Source organism: Symphodus melops, assembly GCF_947650265.1.
Source record: "Symphodus melops genome assembly, chromosome: 2".
In the NCBI taxonomy this organism is placed as follows: Eukaryota; Metazoa; Chordata; class Actinopteri; order Labriformes; family Labridae; genus Symphodus; species Symphodus melops.
The window spans coordinates 1,497,166-1,516,767 of NC_136692.1; the positions used below are offsets into that span (position 1 = coordinate 1,497,166).

At 43.3% G+C, this 19,602-nt stretch overlaps 1 protein-coding gene across 1 annotated transcript; it reads right to left on the reverse strand.

Moving 5' to 3' along the window:
* Positions 1-6,795: 6,795 nt before the first annotated feature.
* LOC306819974 (sialoadhesin-like) lies at positions 6,796-12,965 on the reverse strand (the record flags this gene model as incomplete). The annotated part of the gene is made up of 5 exons (XM_079337601.1): positions 12,892-12,965; positions 11,216-11,569; positions 10,886-11,092; positions 10,179-10,373; positions 6,796-7,064 (listed from the first exon to the last, which is right to left on the reverse strand). Exons 1-5 carry the CDS (start codon positions 12,959-12,961, stop codon positions 6,796-6,798), a joined length of 1,095 nt encoding a protein of 364 aa, XP_079193727.1. The 5' UTR covers positions 12,962-12,965.
* Between the last annotated feature and the right edge of the window lie 6,637 nt (positions 12,966-19,602).

Consider the following 19,602-nt stretch of genomic DNA (forward strand, 5'->3'; position numbering starts at 1 on the left):
AAATATCAGTCATATCACTGAATACTTACAACAGGGAGGAGATGTCGTCTCTACAGCAAATGTTCCTCTGTGGTCATCAGGCAGCGCGAGTCGAGCTGTTAAAGTTTGTCTTCCTTCCTCTTCACATCATTGATATGCAGGAAGCCACAGACTGGCATCCTGTACTGACGAGGTTGGCCTACTAAGGATACATGAAGAAAGTTTAATATAACGCCATGTCAGGACAGGATCAGATCATAAAGTAAACAGATGAATGTTGAATGTGCACTGGCAGAATGTCAGAATAAGACAGTGGTGAAGTTTAATGTAGTGAGGGATGTATTTTAAACTAGGAAAATAATTTAAAGCCAAGGTTTGTGGAGATAAATCTGTCAACGGATGAAACGTTGTAATTGTGCCTCACACGGGGCACCATTTATGAATGAATATTTATGGAGTTAACATAACTTTTACTTTTCGGCACCAGCCGACAATGCGATACAAGATTGAACTAAGTACACATAAATTAAAGAATTGTCTATCAATCTCAATTTGTGAAGTCACAGAGTTTTCTATTCAGAGAAAATACAATGCATGTATGGAAATACAACAAATTAGTAAATGTCTTAATGTGAATGTGATATCATTGTATATGCATTACATATACAATGATTTTATGACCAATTAATAAAATTATGGATACAAGAAAACTATGATTAAAATTATTATGAATGGAGAAATTGGAAGAGTGAGATTAAAAGCTACTCAGATTTGTGAAATGTGGCTTTTTTAATGAAGTTCAAATATGTTCAGGGAGACAGTCCCTTTCACTACAGTAGTTCATTTTAGTCAGATTTCACTATTTACTTTTTTAGCTCATGTTTGGATTTATTGAAACAGACGCAAAAAAATTAATGCAACCCCTATAATTTGTGAAAAAGCATTGTGGTATGGTTTCGTGAGTAGTTTTTACAGTCCTGTCCAGAGAAATAGTCACACAGAATGTCCATACGCAGCTGTCCAAGAAAGCAGCTGGTTTTTTTCTGACTTCTACCACATTTATCAAGTTAATCTGGAATCTGTTGAGTTTGTACTGATGATTTTAATCCTCCTTTTTCATGATGTTTACGTCATGGTGGAGTTGACAGTGCCATGGGAGGAGGGCTGTGAGGAAGCTGCAGAGAGGAAAAAAGCCAAATACCAGCAACTTGCCCAAGACTGCCGGGATAAGGGGTGGACAACATGGCTGTTGACGGTGGAAATTGGATGTCGAGGATTCCCAGCTCAATCTGCGTGGGATCTAATGACAAAGATTGGGCTGAGAGGCCACTTGAGGAAAGCAGCTGTTCGTAGACTGGGGGAAGCAGCAGAGAGAGCCTCCTGTTGGCTCTGGCACAAAACAGAGGACACAAGCTGGAAGCCTGGAGGAGAGGGGCAGTGACCTGGCCAGTCACTGCTGACCCGCCAACTGGAGGGTGTTGTGGATAAGGTTCGAAACACCCAGTGAAGGTTGGGGAACACCTGAAGACCTCTCTCCTCAGCCAAGGCTTCACCCATTAGGAATGGGTGTATGTTTGAATACTAGATGTGTTATACAAATGAACTCCCTAGACAACCAGTGACTTCCAGGAAAGTCTGGATGGCAACCGAGGAAGGTCGGTGACGCTGGAGAGACAGCTGACCTCCAGGAAAGACTGGCGGGGTAACAGGGGCCAGAAACCCCTGTTGCAGCACTCGCAAGAGGGCACCAAGAAAGCTACAGAATCAACAAAAGAGCAATACCCACAGAGTCTCCCGAGAGGGGGGGAGGAAGAGAGACTCACCAGGATAGAATCAACGGCAACAAATTGGATGGTGACACAGACACAGAGAAGGCTCAGGCAAACCACCTTGACTGGGGAGGCGGCAGAAGTGAAATGCAGGTGTTGAAGGATCTGCACAGGCATAAGAGGGCTCGAAATACATCAGAGCAAGTCAGTGTGTGGACAAGGACGGAGGCAGGCACATCGCTCAGGTGAACCGTCTGGTGAGACGCAGGAGAACCCTAGGCAGGAAGCACACCATGGTCCTAGTGATCTCTCAGTGCCGGCAATACCCCAAGACCACACAAGGACATCCTCGAAGGTCATTCCAGATAGCTCACCGAAGCCGATGAGGGAAAGAATCAAGTGGCCCAAGATGAGTGATGGAAAGGAGGGGTCCATGTGAGATGAGGACTGAGACAAGGTGCTAGGAGCAGTCCAAGCAGGATCAGTAGAAAGGAAGGTGGATTCTTTGTCAGCCATCACTTATAATGTGGCAAAAGAGCGGTTTGGAACAATGCCAAGGAAAGAGAACAGAGACAGAGCAGAAAAGCAGGACAACAGAAGAGAAAGAAAGATCAAACAATTTAGGAAGGAAATCAAGACCCTGAGGAAGCAGTTCAAACTGGCAAGTGTAGGAGAAAAGGAAGGAATAAAAGAGCTGACAGCCAGCCTCCGCGAGCAGCTCATCCGAATAAGAAGAGCTGAGAGGTTCAGGCAGAGGCGGAAAAAGCAGGAAGCGGCACGAGCTCAGTTCATAAAGGACCCCTACCGCTTCACCAAATTACATCTTGGGGAGGCAAGGTCGGGAACTCGAATGAGTTCCAAAGAGGAAGTGGAGCAGTCTGTTGAGGAAACATTTGGAGACCAGTCAAGAGACGATGCCCTAGGAGGAAATCACGGGCTTGCTAACATCGACTCACCTACTACATCCCTCAGCACAGCGTGTCCATCATGGGGAGAGGTTCAACAGGTAGTAAGGCATGCAAGATCATCTTCTGCTCCAGGTCCTAGCAGTATACCATACAAAGTATACATGAAATGCCCTAAGCTCCTCTGAAGGCTGTGGAAGCTTATGCGGGTAATTTGGTCTAAGGGATCCATTCCAACAAGCTGGAGAAGGGCAGAAGGGTGCTTTGTGCCCAAAGAACGGGGATCCACACAGATCAGCCAGTTCCGAACTATCTCCCTACTTAGTGTGGAAGGGAAGATGTTCTTTTCAGTGCTGGCCAGGAGAATGAGCGCTTACGTGACCCAGAATGGATATGGTAATACCTCTATCCAGAAGGGCGGTGTCGAAGGGTTCTCAGGGTGCTTGGAGCATACAGGGGTCCTCAGCCAACTTATCCAAGAAGCAAAGGGGAAGAAAGGCAGCCTAACAGTTGTCTGGCTTGACTTTGCAAATGCATATGGATCTATTCCACATAACTGGATCCAAGCTGCTTTGGACTACTACCACATCCCACCTAACATCCAGGGCATGATCACCAGTTACCTGAGTGACATCAAGCTGCGATTCCAGTCCGCAAAGTTCACAACAAAGTGGCAGTCAGTGGAGAAGGGGATTGTGACAGGGTGCACAATCTCTCCCATTTTGTTCATCATGGGGATGAACCTGATCATATCCGCAGCGAGTACAAGATCAAGAGGGGTGAAGATTGCTGCAGGATGTCAACAGCCAGCAATCAGGACATTCATGGATGACCTCACTGTGATAACACCAACTCACATGCAGGCAAGATGGGTCTTGGAAGAATTGTATCGCATGGCCACCTGGGCAAAAATGGCTTTCAAGCCCATGAAAACAAGGAGCATGGTGATCCAAAAGGGCAAAGTAACTGGAAGGTGTGAGCTACGAGTTCAAGGGGAAGTGATCCCAAACATCCAGAACCCAATTAAATGCCTTGGGCAGTGGTATGATGACTCCCTGTCAGACAAAAACAGCATCTCCAACACAGGGAAACTTGTCGAAGAATGGCTGACGAAGATTGACAAGTCTGGCCTGCCTGGGAAACACAAGTGCTAGATTTACCAACATGGCCTGGTCCCAAGACTCATGTGGCATCTCACCATATATGAGGTACGCCTATCAACTGTTGAAGAAATGGAGAGGAAGCTCCACAAGCACATTCGAAGATGGTTGGGAGTACCCCCAAGTTATACATCCTTGGAGCTCTACGTAAGATCAGGCCAGCTCCAGCTTCCAATGTCATCAGTGGTTGAGGAGTTCAAAGTCGCCAAGTGCAGACTGTCATTGACATATAGAGACTCTCAGGATCAACTCACCAGGGAAGCAGGAGTCAGGACAAGATCTGGCCGTAAGTGGGCCGCCAGCACGGCGATCAACCAGGCAGAAAGTTTGCTCAGGACCAAAGACATCATCGGTAACCCTTGCACTGGAAGACAAGGTCTAGGAACCACACACTTCCAGCAGTGGTCAAAGTCAACCCCTAGGGAAAGGAGATCCTTGATCCAGGATGAAGTCCGAAACCTTGAAGAAGAAGGGAGAAGAGCAAAATCCATCGAACTCGCAACTCAGGGTGCCTGGACAAGGTGGAACCTCCCCAAGAGAACCATCACATGGAGTGACATGTGGCGGCTGGAGCCCTTCCGGATATCCTTTCTACTCCGAGCAGTGTACGATACCTTTCCGACCCCAGTCAATTTGCACAGGTGGGGGATGAGGGAGGACCAGTTGTGCAGGATGTGTGGTGGAAAAAGAACAATGGCACACATCCTGTCAGGGTGCAAGACAGCACTGACACAGGGGAGATACAGGTGGCGTCACAATAGGGTGCTATCAGTGCTCGCAGACATCCTGGAGCAAGAGAGGAGGAAGAAGCAACCAGCCAAAGCAAGACCGCTCTTCAGCACCATCGCTTTTGTGAAAGAGGGCCATAGAACGGCTTCCCACAACCAAGCCAGGCAGAATCTCCTGCAGTCAGCCCAGAGATGGGAAATGGTGGTTGACCTAGGGAGGAAACTCCACTTCCCAGAAGCAGTCCTGTCCACCACCCAAAGACCTGACACCATCATTTGGTCTCCAGAGGGGAAGAAGATCATCATGGTGGAGTTGACAGTGCCGTGGGAGGAGGGCTGTGAGGAAGCTGCAGAGAGGAAAAAAGCCAAATACCAGCAACTTGCCCAAGACTGCCGGGATAAGGGGTGGACAACATGGCTGTTGACGGTGGAAATTGGATGTCGAGGATTCCCAGCTCAATCTGCGCTGAGAGGCCACTTGAGGAAAGCAGCTGTTCGTAGACTGGGGGAAGCAGCAGAGAGAGCCTCGTGTTGGCTCTGGCACAAAACAGAGGACACAAGCTGGAAGCCTGGAGGAGAGGGGCAGTGACCTGGCCAGTCACTGCTGACCCGCCAACTGGAGGGTGTTGTGGAAAAGGGTCGAAACACCCAGTGAAGGTTGGGGACCACCTGAAGACCTCTCTTCAAGGCCAAGGCTTCACCCATAAGGAATGGGTGCATGTTTGCATAATAGATGTGTTATACAAATAAACAGTGATTATAACATTTGAAAAATCAGTCAATAACAGAGTCAGAAGGACACGTTTTGAAAGCTTTTATTGTAATTGTATAATATAAAACCAAACAGAGAAATACTCTGAGGGTGCCATATTCAGTCACCCCCAGTTATACTCCAGTATTAAAAAAGCTTGTGTAATTAAAGCAATGATATATAAATCAGTAAGTCACATATGATTTAATAATTAAGAATGTTTAACACCTTCAAGTTGCAAAATAAAAGAAAACCATCTCTTAAACTCTCTGCTCCGTGCTGCTGTTAACTCCCTGCTGCTGAAGGTCAATGTTTCCACTTCCCCCTCATCCTCCACAGCCTCTCTCTCCACTGTGAGTCCTGCCTCTGCTTCAACTGCATCTGGAATCACATCAGACTAAAGTTATAGTTGTGACTGTGACTGTGAAGTGGGCCTGTTTGATTCAGTGCAGGAGGCGCTAACCTGACTGGACTTCACAGCATGTGTTCCTGCTCCTCTCTGTCTTCTGTCTGTGCTGCAAGGATGGCTGACACGTTCTCATACACAACATCCAACTGATGGAGGACGATGAGATTTGATCACAAACATATTTCATCAGGTCTCACTCTCTCTCTCTCTCTCTCTCTCTCTCTCTCTCACCTCGATCGTCTCTGCAGGCTCATTTGGTTCAGTGGTCGAGCTCAGAGTTTTCTTCTTTCTGGATTAAGTCAGAAAACAACAAATCCCAGAATGAACATGAAGCAAGTCATTAAGAAAGTAGAATGACTTTGAGATGACAGATGAATCTTTATGGTTTTTACCTCGTCCACAGAGTCAGGAGAAGCAGAGAAATCAACATCAAGAGCAGCAGAGTCCACCTGGTGATATTCATTATGAGTGTCGAGTTCCCTGAGAATTAAAGAAAGATATGTGAGAGTCTTTACTTAACGACTAGATTTTTATGGTTCTACTGAATAAAATGTGTGTGTGTGTGTGTGTGTGTGTGTGTGTGTGTGTGTGTGTGTGTGTGTGTGTGTGTGTGTGTGTGTGTGTGCAGATGAATGTAAATAACTCACCTGCCAAAACAAGCAGATGTACGGTGTAGTTATGACGTCCTATTGTGTTCTCGGCGATACAAACATAATTCCCACTGTGTTGAAGTCTTGTTTCATTGATGGTAAAATTCTGTCCTGAAGCTGTTGGTGAGTGTTCATCCTCCTTGTACCAGGTGTAATTAGCTGCTGGGTTAGCATCAGAGCTACAGGTCAGAGTCACTGACCTGCCCTCCACTATCTCAGCAGAGGGACTCACTGACACAGAGGGAAGCTTTGGAGCATCTGATGATTCATAAAAATAAGCAAAAAGAAAGATTAACAAAATCAATAATGATAAGAAATATCAGAGAAATATTTACACTTGTAGATTAATGATTAACTTATTTTAAGTCTTCTATTTGAGGAACATGAGAGGTGAAATACTCTGTCATAGAAATCATCTTTATGTTGCTTTTAAAAGTTGTTGTTTCACTCACATTTCACATCAATAGAGATCCATGTCGAGGTCTTCTCTCCCAGCTTGTTCTCAGCTTTACAGGAAAACTCTCCAGAGTCAGAGGACTTGATGGACCTGAAGACGAGCTGAGCTCTTCTACTGAGAGGATGATTGTTGTTCTTCTTGAACCAGGTGTATTTAGCTGCTGGGTTAGCATCAGAGCTACAGGTCAGAGTCACTGACCTGCCCTCCACTATCTCAGCAGAGGGACTCACTGACACAGAGGGAAGCTTTGGAGCATCTGGAGGAGAAAACATCAGTTTTAAAGCCTCATCAACATTCACATGTTTGAACTGTCAAGATGAAACAACTGAAATAAAATTAGAGACACATCAAATGAACAGAAAAGAGGACAAGAAGGAGCCAGCTTGAATATATAGAAACTGAATAAGTCCTTTAAGTGACTCTGTTCCAGCAGCTACAGTCACAGTCTCCCTCTGCTGCCCCCTTGTGGCCCCTCTATAGACCAGCTGCCTCTGGTTGTTAGTTCAGCATGGATAAATGTGTCTCTGGCTGCTGTCCGTGCTGCTGATCACAGGCTGCTTTGAATGACATGACATGGGGTTTTTCTGCATGGTGACATAAATCATCTGTATTGGTTGTGTGTGCGTGTGCGTGTGTGTGTGTGTGTGTGTGTGTGTGTGTGTGTGTGTGTCCGTGCAGGTTGGTGCAAACGAGCATGCTCATCTGTTTGGTTTTAAAGGAGGACCCCAAGAATACATATTTGTACCAGGCCCCAGAACAAGTATGTTACACTGCTTTATTCTCCTCTCTTCCCTTTAGGAGGTTTTGGTGAATGAGGTCGAATGGAATCAGGCTGATTTAGTCTCTGACGCTCACTCACATCACGTGCTGTGGGGACATGTTGTAGCGGTTTTAAGGGGTCTTTTTTGTTGGGGTGCCAGCCGGTATCTCAACCGACAACAAACAAGTTTGTTCTATATAAATATTTTTTTTAACCACCACAAAGTTATCCTCTAATTTCGTAGAACTAGACATAACTCTATATTAGCAAAATCAACAATACACACAAACACAAGAATTTCACACAAAGACATGAGATGGCGAATAAACAGAAATGTATTAAAGGAACAATGTCTCAAGTCCAGCAAAAATAACTCAGTCAGTGTCTTTTCACAGTTTCTTCAAAATGTTAGTTCAACAAAAAAAAACAAGAGCGGGCTCTCTTGTGAGTGAGTCAATCTTTGACTGCACCTTCCCTAATAACAACAAAAAAAAACCCGAGTGAGCTCTCGCTCTTCTTAACCCACATACGATCTTCGGCGTGACGGCCAGCGAATCAAAATAAAGAAACAGAAAGGACTCCGACAGGTCGAAGTTACCTCCAGAAACCAAGGATCTGTCCCGCCTCAGCGACTCTCCCTTCCCTTAGTTCCAGCCAGAAAGGAGGCACGATTGCAGAACCAGGAGCATGAACCCGAAACTCTGGGAATGACTTTACACGAACTTTTTTCTCTCAGGCTGAGGCAGCCGCGGACTACAACACCGGTAACCGGGATTTACGGACGCCCCATCTTGGTGTGTACGTCTCACTTTTATTACTAGGAGCTAATTGGCCATAGAGGAACGCGTCACAGGGGTGGAGCCGATGGGAAAAGGTATTTTCTCCTGGCGGATCGCCACAATGTTGGTACAGATTATCTCACACTGCTAACCTCAATAATGTTCTTAACTGACTCTCTGCTCTGCTTTTAACAGAACCATTTATGTTCTTGAGGGAAAATAACTGTCCTATTAAGACAGTGTGGGACAAGTGGGTCGAACAACTTCCACTACTCTACAATCCATTCTCTACAACATCTCACACTGCTAACCTCTATAATGTTCTTATCTAACGCTCTGCTCCAGCTATATTCAACATATAAATGAATTCACATCATTGAATATGTGCAAACAGTGACGAGATGTCTCTGCTAATCATCAGTTGTAGGAGCTCAGTGAGCTTTAGCTGCAGACTGAGAGTGTGGAGTAGACAGAGCTCGAGGAAGCAGATCAGCACATTAAACCTACACATGAGAAATCAGATCAATGTTTGCTTTTCAAATCAAATGTTTTTCACTCACATTTCACTGAAACATCGGCCCATCCAGATGAACTGTACCCCAGATCATTCTTAGCTGTACAGTAATACCTTCCAGAGTCAGAGGACTGAACTGAACTGAAGACCAGCTCTGATGCTTTACTGGGATGTTTAACATTGTACTGGTTGTACCAGGTGTATTCAGGTGGAGGGAAACCATCACAGCTACAGGTCAGAGTCACTCTACTGTTCTCTGTGATTTCACCAGCAGGACTCACAGTCACTGAACAAACTGTTGGAGCATCTGGAGGAGAGAAGAATACAAATATAACTGAAATGACCAATGTGGAGAATTAAGAGACATAAAGAGCTGACGCTGCAGATTTCAACCAGTTGATCACCCCTCCCTCGATGACATCACAAAGTGTCCACCCAGCTTCAGTATACTGAAGGTCACTCTGAAGCTGCCGTTTGTTTTGTCTCTTCTGGTTCATGATAGAAACATGTGAAGCTGCAGTGTGAACTTTGTGAAGTGTAAACATTAAAAAAACTGTTTCTTTGAAATCATTAACAAACAAACTCTTAAAGTGATGAAACCAAAGTTAAAAAGTCCTGATTAAATCTCCCACACTGGTCCTTTAACTTGAATCTGTCAAAGAGTCTGTAGTAGTGTCTATCTCAGCAGAGGGACTCACTGACACAGAGGGAAGCTTTGGAGCATCTGGAGGAGAAATTTACAAACTTTTCATTTCATTGGAAATCAATGTATGGTCAAACTTTAAAAGGTTAAAATGAGGAAGAGTTAACAGGTTGTAAAAAAATAAAGTCAAACACTGTGGAGTAAACTTACACACTTCAGGAGAGCGGTAATCCTCTCGTCCTTTAACAGAGCAGGAATACTTGTTATTATTATTAGAAACAGAGACTCTAATAGAAGACGCCTCTTGAGTCATTGTTTGTCCGTTTCTGTACCAGACATATGAAGGATTATCAGCCACTTTACAGCTGCTGTAACACTTCAGCTCTGCCTGGTTCCCGACTCTCTTCATTTGAACCTGAAGGTCTGAACATGTGAAGAAAGTTAGAGCATTAAAATACACAAAAAGACTCACAGTAGTTTGAACTCTGATGATGTGAGGAAAATACTTGAAATGAGAATGTTACCTGTGACGGACAAAGTGACTCCTTCACCAGTAAATCTTCCTCGTGGTTGGTTTGTTGTGAACATGAACTTGTAAACAGTCGAGTCGCTCTCTCTCAGGTCTGTGATTCTCAGAGTGCAGACGCCCTCATTAAAAAGATACTGAACACGACCTGAGTAGTCTGGGTCTGAGCTCATATCTTCAGGTCCATCATCACTCTCTTTAGTGAACCAGAATCTTCTTTGAACTACAGTAGTTTGTTGTCTTATTGTGGATGGGTATGTGTAGGTGCAGGGTATCTCCACTGTTGATCCTTTGACGGCACAGATCTGAGCAGAAGAGTGAGTCACTCTCCAGCCCCGAATCACTGCAACACACAGAAATCAGGAAGTGAGTAAAGAAGATTCCATAACCTGCTGTGCAGCTCTCTGTTAGTTAAACTTATTTAGTTCTTTATCATTGGACAGTGAGGATTGTGTGTCCATCTAGTGTGAAGTCCAAATAAAGATCACAACTCTATCTCACATGAATTTTCACCGATGCTTCACTGTGACGACACTAACTGACCAGCAAGCTGTTAGTGGTCGTTGAAGGTAAATCAAAATGTCTGATTTAACAGGGGAATCAGAGTCAGAAGAGACAGAATGGGATGCCGGTGGCCTAGCGGTTAGAGCATATAAGCACCATACACAAAGGCTCAAGTCCTTGAGGACGGACAGCCAAGCTTCAAGTCCAAGCTGTGGCTCCTTTTCTACATGTCATTACCCACTCACTCTCAGGTTTCTGACTCTATAAACGATCTTGTCTTATCTCAGCACTAAACATTTAATATAAACCGGTGAAGTAAATGTTTAATATTTGAAAGAATGACAAACTTACAGACTTCAGGAGAGCGGTAACCTTCAAATCCCGGAAGAGAGCAGGAATACTTATGATCAAAAACAGAAACGTGAAGAGAAGACGTCTCTTCAGTCAGTTTGTGTTCGTTTCTGTACCAGACATATGAAGGATTATCAGCCTCTTTACAGCTGCTGTAACACTTCAGCTCTGCCTCTGTTGAGACTCTCTCCACCTGAACCTGAAGGTCTGAACAGGTGAAGAACCAGGACAATATTTCAAACTTTACTACTAAATAACTCATATACAGACATAAACAGTATGTATTATATAAATATTTAGAACAAATCACAGATACTCTAATACAGTTACCTGTGACGGACAAAGTGACTCCTTTACCAGTAAATCTTCCTCCTGGTTGGTTTGTTGTGAACCTGAACTTGTAAACAGTCGAGTCGCTCTCTCTCAGGTCTGTGATTCTCAGAGTGCAGACGCCCTCATTAAAAAGATACTGAACACGACCTGAGTAGTCTGGGTCTGAGCTCATATCTTCAGGTCCATCATTGCTCTCTTTAGTGAACCAGAATCTTCTTTGAACTACAGTAGTTTGTTGTCTTATTGTTGATGGGTATGTGTAGGTGCAGGGTATCTCCACTGTTGACCCTTTGACGGCACAGATCTGAGCAGAAGAGTGAGTCACTCCCCAGGTCTCCTCTCCCCTCACCACTGAAACACAGATCAGGAAACACAATCCGGTCAAACATGAACCACAGAACAGGCGGTTTAAAAAACACACAACAGAGACTCTTCCTGCTGAGTGAACTCAGGAACTTTGAAGTCAGCCAGTGCACCTCAAACAGCGTTTAGCAAGAAGTGTTAGAAAGGGAATTCATGTGTACTTTGTCCTCTCCACTGTCACTTTGATAAATGTTGCTTCGTGCTCATGCTGGATTGATGTTGGGTCTCTGTAGATAATGAGTGAGGTCTTTTACCTGTTTTTTGTAAAGTGTCCTGAACACTTGTCTTTAACACTGTTCGAGCAGAACTATTGGCTGTGACGCTGAGCATTATGGGAGTTAAGCACACCGTCGTGAGGTGGACACATCACTTCCTTTCTGAAAGGAAACAACTTGTTACCATCCTCTAAGGTACCAAAAGGATGCATCCTCTCCCCTCTGATGTTCACTTTGTCTATATGACAGTACAAGTCATCAGGATAACTGTGAATAAATTAAACCTGCAGATGATGCAAAGCTGAGGTGGATCACATTTAGGACTGGTGCTCTGATAACTCACTGATTTAAATACACAAAGAACATAATTACTGATTTTAGAAGGAATGTATCTCTCCTGTAAAGATGAACAACACTAAGACATTTGTTGTTTTAAAATGTTTCTTTGTAAAGACAAAGTGTTTGCATACAGACGAGGAACTGATTGTAGGTAAGTGAATGTAAATGCAGTGTTGTGGGCGTATCTGAAGTGTTGTTGTCTTTGTTTCCTGTCTGTTTAACTTGTGGTCAGGTTAGAAGAGAACTGAAGATTACGTGTGAGCCTGAATTCACAGGACTGTTACCTGTTCACCAAAAATAGAACAGAAACATCATACATACATGATGTCACTACGAAGTTGATGCATCTGCAAATTCTGCTTCCTTTTTTCTGAAGGTGTTATTTTGTTTTCTCATGAAGACTCTGAGAGCTGAAAGTTACTGAATGCTGCAGCTCTAATCTCTCAGAACTTTTCTTACTGTGAAATATTCCAAACATCTTCACTGTTTGTGAAAAATGATAAAATGATGCGGACAGATGCTGAATGTGTGAAAACATTAAAAACACATCCTGAGAGTTAGAAAGGTGGAGAGACAAAACAATCTAATTATAGAAAGAGACAGAAGCAAACTTTAACAGTTTGCATCATATCAAACACTCACTCTAAAAACATGAACATTAAAGTCATCTTTTCTTTTTTAATCATTTTGAAAACTATTGAAGCCTTATATAAAAAAAGGTTCAGTGATGAAAGTTTGAATGAGGATATACAGTACCTGACACAGAGAGAAGGAAGACAACCAATCCACTCACTGCTGCTTTCAAACTCATAGCTGCTCCTCTCATCCCTGTGTGATTTCAGAGAAAATTAAACACATCAACACAAGGTCTGTACATGTTTCAATAAATATCAGTCATATCACTGAATACTTACAACAGGGAGGAGATGTCGTCTCTACAGCAAATGTTCCTCTGTGGTCATCCGGCAGCACGAGTCGAGCTGTTAAAGTTTGTCTTCCTTCCTCTTCACATCATTGATATGCAGGAAGTTACAGACTGACATCCAGTAATGATGTTATTTTTAAAAGGAATCTATGATACAATAGTGTTGGCTTATTAAGGATAATAATATCAAGAATCTTTCATGAAACTTCATGTAATTACAAGATCATTGCAGGATTATAACAAAACCAGATAGAAGTTGAGATAAAACTTGAGAATGCAGCCAACGAAACATTTTTATTTAGAAGCTGCAGCAGAGGAGAGGTTACTCATTGTGTCTGTGGTGCAAACAGGCGGAGTTTAAGAGACGAACCACCACTCTGACAAAAAGAAAAAGATGCTTGTGTGTATGTAAATGTACTCTTGCAGGATCTCAGAAGGATTTTATTTTATAAACTTTATTAATCACCGATGTTCAAATTGTGGTTAACACTGTTTTTGTAAAGACATGCTTCTCACATCTCAAGGCATGCACAGGCACAGGCAGGACCTGTGAACACGCATTAAAGAAGAGATATCAGAGTGCAGTGGCTACACCCACTGGAAGGGTGGTCGGGTGGTCTCTTTGACTTTTTCAGAGCACGAGGCAATTCAATACCTTCAAGTGCTATGTCACTATTGTGTTTCCCAGGCTCAAGACGTAGGCGGTTCACCCAAGCCATCTGTGTGAACTTCTTGCCCTCTTGCATGCTATGTTGATGAGTTTTACACTCAATCGACTCCATTAATTTTTCTTCACATGTACAGAGGGTGAATTTGTTCAGACTGTCGACCTGTAAAGGGAGATGGATAGAACTACCAACTCCAACCTGACGGGTAGATCGTCTGATCCACAGGGAGCCTTGGCCCCTGTCTGATGTCTGTCTTCTACATATATTCTGTCTTTGTTGGGGGTGATCTTGGCTAGAGGGGTTGACTTCATCACCTACCTCCTTTAAGTCCTCCTCACAAATGCTAATTGAATATTTCTTTTGGTTGGCAATCTCCTCTAAGGAGAGGTGTGTCGTCAGACCAGCATAAATTCCTTGCAGAGCTGTGTGGTCTGATCCAAAAGGCTACTGGCCCACATAGGGTCTTGGTACCCATTTAAAGTGGAAAAACAAAATCCTAGTAGACAACAGACATCATAACTTCATATCTGCTTGCTTAAACAAAAAAAAAATCTCCCAACGACAAGATGAATTTTCATCGCAAGAATCCCTATATGGATTTAAGGTTTCAATTACTGTGTATAAACCAGTAGTGCCCAACCAGTCGATCGCTGTCTACTGGTTGACCGCAAACTGAGTCCAAGTCGACCGCGAGTCAACGTAAATATTGCGCAATCACAGCTGGTGCGACATCGTGAGGAGTGTCCGAGGAGGAACTGAGCGCTCAGCCGCGCATCTCCCGTGTAATGACGTGGACTTCTTCGCGCCGACTGCGTTGCGATGATTTGCTACAGAGCGAGATATGTATGACAGGAAGTTGACAGCTGTCAACAGTAAATAGCGATCAGAGTGATTCCCAAACTTAACATGACTGAAGTGAAACAAGCCAAAACGTACCATTTTCACCCTGAATGGGAGGAAGATTATTTTTTCATTTATTTCCATTCTAAGCTCGTTTGTTTGATCTGCAATGCAACCGTGGCATTGCCAAAGAAAGGAAATCTGGAGCGGCATTTCAAAACGGTCCACGGGAGCTACGAGTGGGATTACCCTTCAAAAACCCTTTAACACTCTACAAAAGTGCGGGATATGAAAGCACAGCATGTAGCTCAGCAGTCAATCTTCACCAAACCAAAGACCCAGGGTAAGGCTGCAACTATTGCTTCGTATCACGTCAGTCACGTCCTTGCTAAACACAAGAAGCTTTTCAAAGATGGTGATATTTTAAGGCAGCTTGTCTGGAGGCAGCGGATAGCCTTTTTGATTACTTTAAAAATAAAACAGAGATTGTGAAGGCCATTAAAGAAGTACAACTCTCCTGCAACAATACCACAAGGCGATGTCAGGGAATGGCTGTGGATGTGGACGAGCAACTGGCGAAGGGTATCGACGCGTAAGTGCTTTTCCCTCCAATTTGACGAGACGACTCATAAGGTGGATGTGGCACAATTGGGTGTTTTCATCAGGAGGGTTTTGGAAGACATGAGCGCCAAAGAAGAGCTTCTCACCATTTTGCCATTAAAAGGACACACCAGAGGTGAGGATAAATTGCAGCTCTTCAAGCTGATCTCCATCACAAAAAACATTAAGAAATAGTTAAATACAAAATATGAAACTTCACAACAACAATAAAAGGTCAATACTTCTTAGCTAGTAATACATGTTTCATGTTGGCTCTCTTATAACTGAGTCTAGTTAATGTAAAACTCAATGAATCCTCTAAGATAATTCATAATCACTTGACTAACAGATAATCATAGGTAGAGTCTACGGTGACCTTGAGTGTCCTTTTAGGCAACCTTCAATAAAAGTTAAAAAGTTGGCGTTAAAGTGGGCAATATCTAGAACATGTAGGAATGTACTTAGCTCAGTAAGACTCAAGAGTCTCCAGAGTGGATCGTCCAGTCCAGCAGACAGCAGCTTCACTCCTGTTTCTCCGGCTCGATTGTCGCTCGGGTCAATCTCTTTCAGTTTGGAGTATCTCAGGGCTGCGGCCTGAGAACAACACAGTTGTGATCTTACAGCCCAGACACACATCAAGGCCATTCAGTGCAGTCTTCATTGTTGGACGATATTTGGGTTGTGATGCCTCTCACAAGGATTAAATGACACGTTGCCTGTTAAAAACGTTACTGATGAATACTATTTGTAACCCAAGATCCTGTTTGTGGATACTGAGCACAGATACATAAATGTATAGCTTCAATCAAACCTCTATAAATGCCAATGAGAGGAATAGCAGTTTGGACCAGTGCATCAGAAGTTAGATTCGCCCAGGAGAAAATGCATACCGGACAGACACCGAGGAACAAAACACAGACACTGAATCATTTGGAAGGAAAAAATACAATGTGGAATATTTATTCTCTTGTAAAACATTCAACAATTATGTCTTGTCACTTTCCTTTATTTTTTGTATTTTTTGGTGTCCTGTCTTGTAGAATATACCTATCTCATCAGATTCATCAGAGGGCCTCTCTCTCTCCCTCTACACTCCCTACAGACATTCCAATGTTAATGACTCTGACACCAAACTGATCTCAAAGGGGGGTCGCAAGACGCAGGAGGATTGAAGAATTTCAATACACGTTTTCTAATCAGAAAACACCCCTGAAATACAACCCCGAGACAGCTAGATCTACATCCTGAGGTACCTGATTTACATGACAACCAGGTACCCATCTGGCCTCTGCTGGAATGTGCCTAATGGACTTCATGACCCCAGCTGTGGGCTGAAGAGAAAGAATACCTCCATGTTCAGTTTGCATACTAACAAATGTTTATTGGAATTTTCAGGTGGATAAACTTTCTTAGGACATTGAGACTAACACTTTCATCCAACCAGGATTCCGATACGACAATGTACCGCGAAGATCCCTGCTCTTGTTTAAAACTTGCATGGAGCACTACTGCCCCCCAGAGGTTGAAACGTAGAAGGTACTTTAAGTACTTCACATGGCTAGTTATTCTCAATAATTAGATTATCATCCAAAATTATATATCTAGATATTACTCTTTTTCCATTTTCTAAAAATCCATCTGTTTGATGTTATGTGTTGTTTCATTTTTTGACTTAAACTATCAGAGTAAAGCTGGCGTTCCACATAAAGCTGGAATTCGATCATTCATGTTTGGTTTTTATTAAAAGGTTATCACAATGCATTGTTACTTCAGTATAAAGGCTTGATTAAATCTTGAGTATGGTGTAGTGCGATACATTTTAAATGATTGCTATTTTATTAATCAGTAAAAAGTGGATACAACCCCTCCGTTCAAGCGTCTACGTCATCAAGAGGGGCGTTAACAATCTGACCCCTTTTAAAGTTAGCGGCACACCCAATTCGCTCTCTTCTCGTTTGTTTTAGCTCTTGTTCTTCGTTCAACTCCGTTCGTCAAGACGGAATCTTTCAACTCTTAGCGCGCTACTTTTCAACTTTGATTTTATCCAACTTTTGTATTTTATGAAGTGACGTTTTTTGCTTCTCCCAACCAGGGAGACACATTAACACTAATGCTGGGTTATCTTCTGTCTGATTGCCTCTCTTTGATATAATATTAATATTCACTGTGATGATGTAACTCAGGTAACAGCTAAAAACAGACATGTGATGTAATATGACACCATATACCACATGACAGTCACAGGCGAGTAAGCAGAGGCGGAGCTACAGCTGAGGGAGGAGAGATAAGTCTGTCAGTGTGTCGACCACACAGCCGTCCAGAAAGGTCTCCGTTTCTCTTCAAACAAATTAAAGTGATTTCATCTGATCTTTGTCAACGACACAGCAGAGTCTCTGCAAACACTGGTGAGTACAGCTGATCATGTTTACACTCTGAACAACCAGGATTTACACTCAGCTCTTCATCTCACTCTCTACTCTAGCTTAATACACTGTGTGTGTGTGTGTGTGTGTGTGTGTGTGTGTGTGTGTGTGTGTGTGTGTGTGTGTGTGTGTGTGTGTGCGTGTGTGTGTGTGTAACTGAGTTTCTCTCATTTGGATTTTGGTTCAATTCTAATTCCTACCGATTGATTTCTCAGTATCGTTGTTCGCTCATGAAATCCTGCAGCTAAACTGAATTGTATTTCCTCTGGCTGTTTCTAAGTAAAAGCCTCGACATGGAGAAACCTATGGAGCTAAAAATGTGCCAGAACAGTTTGTTTTGGCAGATGAACTTGTCTTATCTTATCTGCTAAACTGTTTATTTTTTGATTCTGGACTCTGAACTCACAGCACAGGGGACTTTTACAAACTTCACTTTCACAGGAATATTGGGCCACTTCACAGTCACACGGGGCCTCTTAGGGAGCTTTCCTACACTCATTGCAATAGTTGCACATGTTGAGCCCCTGCTATGGTTTACAGTTTGTTAGCTCTTGGACGCCCCCTACTGGCCAGCCTGTTGACAAACATCAGAAATCCCTGATGTCTAAAAGGAAGAAGGAAGTGGTGGCTGTTGATCATCATTAAAACGCTTCATGGCTGTGTTGACATGTCAGCAAGAATGATGCATTTATTTAGTTTAATCCTTTTATCATTTAATCCATACATCATATAATCATAAGTGCATGCATTGGTTAGGGGCCTTTGCCTCTGAGAGATCAGCTCAGATAGTTTGATCATGAGCTCCATCTATCAGTGGTTGGTAGAAAGAAAGCCCTCTTAGTTCTTGGAAAGAGTAGACGAGTGAACTACAGCAGGAGACGGGCTTCTGTTAGCTCAGATTGTTCATGTATGCATGTCCAGGACTCTCAGTATCTGTTTGGATAAAGGCGAGCAGCGTGTACGCTCCATGACTTCTTGTGCCAGCTGAGACGCTCCTACACAGAATCCACTTCAACAAATGTTTGAGTGCTGCTGTCTTCTTCTTCTTCTTCTTCTTCTTCTTCTTCTTCCACCTGCTAACATGTTTGATCGTCCGTAAAGTCCCAGCGAGAGAGGAGAGGAGCAGCCATGAGTTTGATCCGAGCAGCCAGTCTCTTCATCGTCCTCGTCCTCCTCTCTGTGTCAGGTACTTCACATCCACACTTTCACTCACTTTGGGACTAAAAAGAGGAAGTGTGGGAGGGATTCATGCACACTGAAGCTCACCTGTGTGAAAAGTGGATCAGCTTCAGGTGACTTGATTTGGAGCTGGACTTAAATGTGGTTGCAGGGAGACTCACATAGACTAAATAATGCAGGGACAAAACATCAAACAGGAAGTGTGAATGCACGGTACACGACTAAAAGTGAAGAAGAGCATCAATGTGTCTGTTCCAATCCAACACATGATGGACAAGTTGATCTGTAAGAGGGGCGCCATATCTTCTACCATCAAACCCTGCTACTTCCTGCTTTAAGAGGGAGATCTGATCCAATCAGCTGCCTCCACTCTGACCACACACACACACACACACACACACACAGGCAGAAACACACAAACACACACACACACACACACACAGTCAGAGAAACACACACACAAACACACACGTAGACACTCAGACACACACACGCACAGACATAAACACACACACACAGGCACACACAGATACACACACACGTAGACACTCAGACACACACACACACACATAGACACACACACACACAGCAACACACACACGCAGACTAACACACACACACACACGTAGACACTCAGACACACACACACACACACACACACACTCAGTAGACTGTGCTCTCTTTGTACAAATATAAACATTAAATATGAAGAATTCCCTAAAAATATAAAGAAATAATTAAAGACTAATATGTACGAGACTAAATAAGATAATAGTGCAGTGGTGAGTAGTGCAAGAGGATGAAGTAAATGCTAAACAACAACCTGCAGTTC